Source organism: Anarrhichthys ocellatus, unplaced genomic scaffold, assembly GCF_004355925.1.
Source record: "Anarrhichthys ocellatus isolate YVR2014 unplaced genomic scaffold, GSC_Weel_1.0 scaffold1703, whole genome shotgun sequence".
Classification (NCBI taxonomy): Eukaryota; Metazoa; Chordata; class Actinopteri; order Perciformes; family Anarhichadidae; genus Anarrhichthys; species Anarrhichthys ocellatus.
The window spans coordinates 1-10,018 of NW_022281677.1; the positions used below are offsets into that span (position 1 = coordinate 1).

The 10,018-nt window shown below is 42.7% G+C and overlaps 1 protein-coding gene across 3 annotated transcripts; it reads right to left on the reverse strand.

Moving 5' to 3' along the window:
• Nucleotides 1–1,108: 1,108 nt before the first annotated feature.
• On the reverse strand, nucleotides 1,109–7,408 carry LOC116377808 (zinc finger MIZ domain-containing protein 2-like). 3 transcript variants are annotated; one of them, XM_031839540.1, is made up of 7 exons: nucleotides 6,969–7,408; nucleotides 4,886–4,983; nucleotides 3,532–3,707; nucleotides 2,495–2,584; nucleotides 2,192–2,306; nucleotides 1,870–2,093; nucleotides 1,109–1,548 (listed from the first exon to the last, which is right to left on the reverse strand). In XM_031839540.1, exons 4-7 carry the CDS (start codon nucleotides 2,542–2,544, stop codon nucleotides 1,290–1,292), a joined length of 648 nt encoding a protein of 215 aa, XP_031695400.1. In that variant the 5' UTR covers nucleotides 2,545–2,584; nucleotides 3,532–3,707; nucleotides 4,886–4,983; nucleotides 6,969–7,408; the 3' UTR covers nucleotides 1,109–1,289. The 3 variants fall into 3 exon arrangements, with proteins under 3 accessions (XP_031695400.1, XP_031695403.1, XP_031695402.1); XM_031839543.1 differs by lacking the exon at nucleotides 6,969–7,408 and having other exon boundaries at nucleotides 1,870–1,990; nucleotides 2,072–2,093; nucleotides 4,886–5,152; XM_031839542.1 differs by lacking the exons at nucleotides 3,532–3,707; nucleotides 6,969–7,408 and having other exon boundaries at nucleotides 4,886–5,152.
• Nucleotides 7,409–10,018: the final 2,610 nt, after the last annotated feature.

The following is a 10,018-nucleotide window of genomic DNA, read 5'->3' on the forward strand; positions in this document are numbered from 1 at the left end:
CAGCATGTTCTATCACAGCATGTTCTATCACAGCATGTTCTATCACAACATGTTCTATCACAGCATGCTCTATCACAACATGTTCACAGCATGTTCTATCACAGCATGTTCTATCACAGCATGTTCTATCACAGCATGTTCTATCACAGCATGCTCTATCACAGCATGTTCTATCACAGCATGTTCACAGCATGTTCTCTCACAACATGTTCACAGCATGTTCTATCACAACATGTTCTATCACAGCATGCTCTATCACATGTTCACAGCATGTTCTATCACAGTATGTTCTATCACAGCATGTTCTATCACAGCATGTTCACAGCATGTTCTATCACAACATGTTCACAGCATGCTCTATCGCAGCATGCTCTGTCACAGCATGTTCTATCACAGCATGCTCTATCACAGCATGTTCTATCACAGCTGGATTAGGTAGAAAAGTTATTTACAGGAAGAACCCTGACATTAAGTCAGGTAAATAAGATCTAGTGGAGTAGACCATGTCCACACGACTACGTCTCCATTTTAAAACGCATATCTTTTGTTACGTTTACACCGAAAACGGATACGTTTGAGAACTCCGGGGTTACCTCCTAGTGTGGACGGTCGTAAACGCATACATTTATAGACGATGACGTAGATGCCCGTGTTCACTACTTAATTGGTTCTTAGCAGTCATGACGTGTCCTTCCCTGATTCGTCACGCTGTTAATAACTAACTATTGAGAAGTTCACATAGAAACGGTAAAGGAAGAAAAGCATCATGTACTCCAGCACGAGTGAGACTTCAGCCTCCAGCAGAGCCACGAGTTTATTTTATTTAACTAAGCAACCAATCTACTTCCTGTTTACAGCGGCACCATCACGCTTTCACCATTCATGATGATGCAGATTTGTAAAAAGTTTGAATTCATGTTTAGTTAGTTCCCTCCTCAAGACGACAAACAAACAACTTTTAAAATACTTGTTTTCTGAATGGAGTTTGGTTTGATCGGTGCTAGGCTAAGCTAACATTGTAGCAGCTCCATCAACACTCAACATAACGTCATCTAGGCGTGAATACGGCAGCGTCTATTCATTGTTTGTACCGTCTGGTTTACACACACAGTTTTGTCTGGTCTCCACTAATATGAGGTATCGTAGAGATCTGAACACCTACAGCATTTATTTTGTAATCTAGTCGCGTGAACACACCTTCAGTGAACGTCCAGGAAACAGCTATCAACGTGTTGTTTAAACAATAAAATATAAAACTTCTTATTTGCAGCGTCCATGTTGTCTCCACATCACAACGAAGTCTGAAGAACGACTTCCCAAACGGGACCTGAATGCACCATGGAACACCTGAAGTCTCCAGCAGAGGGAGGCTGCCCCCCCCCCCTCCTCACCTGTCCGTAGTTCATCTCCTGGTTTTGTTTCTCCTGGATGGCGGCGACGGTTGCCGTGGCGGTGGCCGTTGCGGTGGCGGCGGCGGCAGCGACGGCAGCGGCAGCAGCAGCCTGAGTGAAGTCAGAACCTCTGGATCCACCGGCGTTAGACGGGTAGCTGAGAATCATTTGAGAGTTCAATCACAATCTGCAGTCTGCGTGAGACCACATCAGGCTACTTTAATCTATCTGTTCTCTGCTGTAACTCACCGCTAAAGATAAAAGTTACTGTTTCAAATGTGATGCACTAAAGTAATGTTTACACTTTGAAATAAATGGATTTATAAAATAAAATAAATAAAAACAGTTTTGCTATTTTTTCTGGAATGTTTTGAAGAAGTTAAACATCAAGGTGGTGCAAAATACAATATTACAAAGGTGTTACGACTTCACACTAAACTAAAACACTAACAACTAAAGCAGAGGAAAGGACCCTGACCTGCTGGAGTACCCCCCCGGTCCTCCTCCGTAGCCCCCGGGGGTGCGGCCGTACATGCCCTGGTTCATGTAGCCTTTGCTGGGCTCCCCGTAGCCCTGCTGACCCATGTAGCCTCCGGGCCCTCCGGACATGCCCGGACCCCCGGGGCCCTGCATCATGGGGCCCTGCATCATGGGGCCCCCTCCTTGGTTGGCTCCGGGCCCCATCACCCCTCCACCCATTCCCTGACGGACACACGGTAACACACACGTCTGTTTCAACAGTTCAACAGAACTCAATGAAGAGTTCATCAATCAATGCTTCCTGGTTAGTGATGTCATACCTGGCTGGCCGAGGGATTGGTCACTCCCCAGACGGTGGTTACCACGGAGAGGGATCCTGTGGGCTGATTGGTGGGCTGCTGCCAGCTGGAGGGGTCGTAGGGGTACGAACCCTCACTGCGCGCGCGCACACACGCACACACGCACACACAGAGAGCGAGAGACACACACAAACACAATTATACAACTATACACACACAAAGGGAGTCAGTGTGTGTCACATTTAAATTATATTATAATTAAGACTTTGATAAGAGATCAATCGATTCAATCAGTATCAGAAGTACGTGTGTGTGTGTGAGTACCTGTGTGGGTTGTTGCCCAGTCCACCCTTCATCTGGTTCAGAGGGTTCATGGTGGGAGGGTGGGGGGGGCACAGACAGAGAGACAAACTCCTGGAGAGACAGACAGATAGTGGATTAATTATCTGAACTACATTTCCCATCATGCCGCAAAATAAATTATAAAAAGATAAACACTGACAATCTGTTATTGTTGTGATTTCTGCCAAACTACATTGAAAAACATTTCAATTTGAAGATGCACCAAGAACACAATGCCCACAATGCATTGCGGGGCGATCAGATCAGAGTTCACTTCTTTTACAATCACTGTAATCATCTGACGCTTACTCTGATTATGGATCATTTTAAATTTATATTTTACTCTATAAAATGTGGAAATGTTTTCAGATTAAACCAACGGACTAAATATCCAAAGTTTATCTGATTCACTACCCGCTCGGGTACTCTGCCCTCTACCCGCTCGGGTACTCTGCCCTCTACCCGCTCGGGTACTCTGCCCTCTACCCGCTCGGGTACTCTGTTAAATAACCAATAACTCATTTAAACTGTGATAAACATTCAGCTTCCAGATGATTCAACATTCCTGGATGTAACTGTGTCATTAAACGTATCATCACACTGTTATTTGGATGATTAAACATCGCAGTAAAGATCTCACAATACTGCAGTATTTACTTTGACTGAAGGATCAGAATACTCCAGGTGAAAGAGTACTGCGGTTTAAAGTACTTCACTTTTAAAATCACGGATCAGTCTCACGTTTAACGACGAATCGTTTTGAATTCTTTCCTCCTCCTTAGCAGCAGCTGAGGCTCATGGGAATTGTAGTATTTAAAGACAGATGTATCAGAAACAAAGCGTAAATACACCAACCAGGTGGTCAGAATATAAAGATAGAAATGGAAACGTACATAACGGTTAAGTTCAGACTTCAGTTGTTGGTGGTTGATTAAATAACCCTAGAAGTACTACTTGTTGAGTATATTCACATTAAAGTATTAAAATAAAATCGTGAACAGTTCAGTTTGATTACTCACCACTCTGTTGGTTTATGTTTCTACTGTTTCAACATCAAAACAATCCAGAGTGATGCTTCTTCCTCCAATCAACAGAACAAGCAGCTCACAGAGTGACTTATCTACAGCGCAGTCACTCTACCGGAGCTTTCGACCGGTACAATGACTGGTCTTCATCTTGGAGGTCTTCGGTGTCTCTGAGAGGAAGAGCAACCGACAACACGCCTGTATCAGTGCTGGGCGTGTCACTGCTGATAAAGGTCACATTTAATTGGCAGATTTGTGAATGGACTTTGGTATGACGCTCAGTACAAGACAGAAAAACAGGAAATATTCTACTTCATCAGGTGGAGCTGCAAGGACTCTGTATACTACTCACTTAAATATATATATATATATATATATATATATATATGGTCAGAATATAAAGATAGAAATGGAAACGTACATAACGAGGTTAAGTTCAGACTTCAGTTGTTGGTGGTTTATTAAATAACCCTAGAAGTACTACTATATATATTATTTTTTTTACAACATATTTTTGGTATTTCAATTAAATACCATTTGTGGGTATTTTTTAAAATACAAATTACACTTATATGTTTACACTTTTGAAAGGCACTTTAGTAATATTATATTAAATTAAAATACAAAAAAACTATAATAAACATGTGTCAAACTGTGTATTTAAGTGAATAAACTAAAGTCAGTGTCTGGCCTTCAAACTACCAACCTCTCGTTCTGTTATAATGTTATGACTAACATATAAATAATAACAACAACGAGATAACCCGTTTGTTGTTATCTCGTCCTTCGTGTCTCCGTATCGTTGAAGTGAAAACCCTCAAGAACAAAATGAGAGAGTCAGAGGAGACATTTTGAGATTCCTTGTAGTGTTGCAACCAGGTAGAAGCTAATGCTAACGAGCTAATGCTAACCAGCTAACAGACAGCTCCCTGCTCTCACGGGGGAAATGAGGCTGTAGGTTAGCTCCGCTGTTAGCATTAGCATGCTAACGAGACGACAACAACCCACCGCGTCTAAAACAAACAGACTACAATAACCCACCAAACACGGCCACTCGAGAGGACACGGAGTCCGACACTTCAAACGTCCAATGTTAAGCGTCACATTTACCACGTTCCTTGAGAATATATCACTATTTTGACAGCAAGCTAGCCGGTTAGCCTAGCTAGCTAGCACCAACGGGCTGTGACAATGGAATGCTACGAGGCTAACGGTTAGCCTTCAGCTAGCTTTCTTCCTCCACAACACAAAACACTAATGTTAGACAACACGTGGCTCCACACGGAGCAGCCCGGTCCGGGTTTTGATGCTCGGTACGTTCATGTTAATTTAGATAATGGGAGTGTACCTCAACCCAGGAGTCGTGGGTTTAAGTCCCTGCCGCCGGCCTCTGCGTCTGAATATCCGGATACAGGAGGCGACACCATCCCCCGAAGCTCCAGGGTCCTTAAAGTAGAAATAGATAAAGAGTCTCACATCAACGACTGAGCGGCTCGGTCGGCTGGACTCTAACGGGAGATCCGCTAGGTTTCATCCGCACCGCTAGAGGTGGAGGAATCAGACAGACAGGAGGGGGGGCAGGTCTGAGAGAGGGAGGAGGGGAGGGAGAGAGAGAGACACATACACAGAGAGAGAGACAGAGAGACACCTACAGAGAGAGAGAGACAGACAGACAGACAAACAGAGAGAGAGAGAGACGCCTACATAGACTGGTCTCAGTCCCTGGTCTCAGTCCCTGGTCTCAGTCCCTGGTCTCCTTCCCTGCTCTCCGTCCCTGGTCTCTATACCCTGGTCTCCGTCCCTGGTCTCCTTCCCTGGTCTCTATACCCTGGTCTCCGTCCCTGGTCTCCTTCCCTGGTCGCTGTCCCTGGTCTCCTTCCCTGGTGTCCGTCCCTGGTGTCCGTCCCTGGTCACCTTCTGTGGTCTCTATACCCTGGTGTCCGTCCCTGGTCTCCTTCCCTGCTCTCTGTCTCTGGTGTCCGTCCCTGCTCTCCGTCCCTGGTCTCTATACCCTGGTCTCTATTCCCTGGTCTCCGTCCCTGGTCTCCTTCCCTGCTCTCTGTCTCTGGTGTCCGTCCCTGCTCTCTGTCCCTGGTGTCCGTCCCTGGTCACCTTCTGTGGTCTCTATACCCTGGTCTCCATCCCTGGTCTCTGTTTTTACCTTTAAAAATAGACACAAAGCATGACAGGAAGTAGGAATATTTCAAAATAAAAGTCAAGGCAATATAAATTCTTCTCTAGTCTGTGATGAAGACACATACCAGAGGAGTAAAGTACATGACTGAATATAAATGAATAAAGGTGGTAGATGGAGGGTGTTAGCAACAGTAAACATGCAGTGTAATATGTATTTATCATGTACTCATCAAGAATCTAGCTTTCTATGAATGTGAGGATTGTTTGATGTGATACAGTTCATCATATAGTTGAATTAAAGTCATGTTGTGTTCACAGAGTTGTTGCTGTTACCACTGATACTTATGTCTCCACATGTTGTTTTAGTGAACTCAGAGCTCAGACTGTAGAAGTTAAAGTGTTTCACATCTCTACCACTAGATGGCAGTACACGTGTATTTAAAGCACAGATTTACTCGTTTACCTCTTCTTTGTTCATGATCCAGGTTATTGATACACATGTATTTAATGATGTTTATTTCATCTCACACTTCATGTTCATGGTTAACTTGTAACCTAGTTATAAACATCATGTATTTACTTGTTATTTTGCTTTATTCTTATTAAACATGATGCATAATTTAACGACCTCATTGGTGTATTTATCCTGATTGAATGGTTGAACAGAAGAGGTCAAAGGGCCACAATGAGAAGATATAATGTTGGTCAAATACAGAAAGTTTGATTCTAGAAAATGTTCAATTATTTTTCCTAATCTCACAAGACAAGAACACAAACCAGATGAATTGGTTCTCTTTGCTTCGTTGAACGTTCTTTACCCTCCACACCTTCTAGCTACGTGAACGTTAGATTTCATAGGAATGTTTGTGTCTCTGTTCAGTGCCTTTGATGAATCGGCTTTAATTACTCACAGCTCAGTGAGACGGTTGTTTCATTTGCTAACTGGGGAATGATTAGCGGTTTATAAACATGCTTGTTCGCTGTGTAATTATAGACTGTGTATTGTTAGCAGAGAAAATATGAATAACTCGTACAAATACAACCCATTCTGCTCTCAGAGCATACTTAATGTTTAAAAATCAATAATCTCTCTCTGGAAAACACGTTTACTTTATACAAATGTGAAATTGACAGAATTTGAATAGGAAAGTAATATGTACAGCTCTATAGCAAATAATAAGTGAGATAAGCACAATAATTATATATTTACTTATTTTTTATTCTAATGAATCGGTTATCAGATGTTGCACTGAATGTGGGTGAACCAGAGCTCCCGGTGAAAAACCCTGACCCACCTCACAGTAGGCGTCACAGACTCACAAAGGCTCCGAGGTCGCCCCGCGGACCTCTGACAAGAGTTTTTTTTCTTTGAGTGAATGAAGTTGATATTCACTGAGAGCAGGTAAAACCGGAGCCCCCGGAGTAAACCGTACCTTACCTCCACCTACTCAACACCACGTCCACAAATGCAGATGTTGGAGAAGGCTCTGCGTGAGTGAGTATTGATTCAGAGCTCTACAGTGCAGTAAGTAATACTCTACTTTCAGGAGCCCCACAGACAGAGGGGGAGAGGCTGTAGTAGGACTGCTGCCACCTGGTGGTGGGACACAAGTATGGATGCTGACAATAAGTCCACCAGCCTCACAGGAAGAGGACGAGAGGCAGAGACCAGGGACAGGGGACAGGGGACAGAGACCAGAGACCAGAAACAGACGTCGCTTCAGGTGACGCAACTGAGGAAAGGACGTCTCTTATCTCGTTTCCTCTCTCCTTGCGTGACGGCCCCTCCCTTCCTGTTTCCTCTTTCCTCTTTAGTTTCACTTCTGGAGCTCGTGGTGTCGCAGCTTCTTCTTCTCTGCTTCTAAAGGTTAGTGAGCGACTCTTCTCACTGAGGGACTCTCGGAGGACTCTTTGGTCAAAGTCACGTTTGAGTTCAGTCTCGCTAGAAGAAGTTACAGAAATACTTGATGTTTTTCTTCAGTCAGCTGAACACAAATGGATTTAAAGCGAAGTTTAGTATGTACAGTATGACGCCATCGTCCGCCCTAACGCTACCGCACATCACTCCAAGGAGTACTTCCGGGCCGGATTTCAAAGTAAAGGATCGCGTGAGTTATTTGTGATTAAGGAACAAAGAGTAATTTAAGATCCTGTTATTTATTATTATTAAGACTACAGTCAGATATAATATGAAGTACTTTACTGTGTACTCTTTGAATAATAAGATTCATTATTTTTGTCTAACTTTAATGATTCACAAAGTACACAGTAAAGTACTTCATACTAGTACTGACTGTAGTCTAAATAGTACTGAGTCCTAATAATAGGATCTTAAATTACTCTTCTGTTTCTTAATCCCAAATAACGTAAACTAAAAGACACGCGATCCTTTACTTTGAAATCCGCACCGGAAGTACTCCTTGGAGGGATGTACGGTAGCTTTAGAGCGGACGATGACGTCATACTGTACCTATGAAACTTCATTTAGATTTAGAGGAGCTATTGTTCTTCTGATGTTTATTATGATTATCATGATTATTAGGGCCCGAGCACCGACGTAGTCGGAGCGGAGGACCTATTGTTATTCGATTGTTTATTATTATTCTTATTCTTAGTGTTTCGTCGCAAAAAGGAGGCGCTTGGGATACTGGCAAAATGTCGAAATTTGGCACGCAAGCCAGAATTTGCGCAAATTGCAGTCTGATTGGGGTGTCCAGCTGCGGTATTTCGATCCTTCGCCATGAAGAAATAAACTGATGTAACTCGACTCCACATCATCAGATCTTCACCAGATTGCACATGTCTGATTAGACTCCAGTCCTGAAGACATCTACAGGCCAATTTTGAATCATAGTCATAGCGCCACCTACTGGTAACAGGAAGTTAAAGGCTTTATACTTTGGCTTGTTTCTCTTAGTAGGTAAATCAAATCAATATCAAATTACTTCCACACAAATGTAAGAAGTTCATAATACCAGTTCATGAAGCTTTTGATGTTTCGTCGAACGCCGTTGCCATGGCGACGCAGTCTTCGCCTTAACAATGAAGGTAATTTTGAGAGGCTAAAAATGCTCGAAACATAAACAAACTTGGCACACAGATTTAAAACCCGAAATGTAGTTATAAAATATGATTTTATTGGTACAGAGTGGCAAATCGGCTCAATAGCGCCCCCTACACAATTTCGACGAAGCAGCCCTCGCAGTATGTTTGACCTAGATGTATGAAATTTGGTAGGAACATGTATCACATGTGGACTTAAATAAAAGTCTCTTGGGGCCATGCTCTAAACCCAACCGGAAGTCAGCCATTTTGAATTTTTTATGAATTTCTAGTGTTGTTTTTGTCATTTCCAGGTGCTGCACTCTAACGAACTCCTCCTAGGGAATTAATCGAATCGACTTCAAATTTGGTCGGTACAGTCTAAAGAGCTTTGTGATGAAAAGTTACTCAAAGCTTGTTGTTTCGTGAAAAGCTGTTGCCGTAGCAACGCATTCTTCACCATGAAAGATTAAGGTGTTTTTGAGAGGCTAGAAATGCTCGAAGCATAAACAAACTTGTCACACACATTTAAAATCCTGAATGTAGTTATCTGATGTGATTTTATTGGTTCAGAGTGGCAAGTCGGCTCGATAGCGCCCCCTACAATATTTCAACGATGCAGCCCTCGCAGTACGTTTCACATATATTTACAAAATTTGCTAAGCAGATGTATCACATGTGGACTTAAAAAAAAGTCTTAGGGGTCTAAGCTCTAAACCCAACCCGAAGTCAGCCATTTTGAATTTTGTATGAATTTCTCGTGGTTCTCTTCCATTTCCAGGTGCTGTACTACGAACTCCTCCTAGGGAATTAATCCGATCAGTTTAGAATGTTTCGCCATCATCCATCAAGCTGTTGTAACTCGACTGTACTTTGTCAAAACTGTCCCAAACTTGACATGCTTGTTGACTGTCATGGCTTTAGGACTTCTGCATGCCAATATTAACTCATTGTCATAGCGCCACCTACTGATGACCATGGCTGTAAGCAGGATTCTATAATTACAGCGGCCCCAACACTGAACTTATTGAAAGGGTTTGTGGGCACACCATGAGAAAAAGACTTCTCTGATCTAAATATGTGCAAACTAAGATGCTTGGAGAGCAAACGTTAGATAACAGTGGATTCTCAAACCATGTCAGTGGGCATTAGTATTAATGATCTGTCCAGAGCTTCTTCATGACAATCAGGTTAAACGTTACAATGAATGCTTCACACTACAATCTAAAGTTACAGAAGAACTTAAAATGAAAACCGTGTTAAATTAAAGTGTTCAAGTAACAGCAAATGGCACTACTGTTTT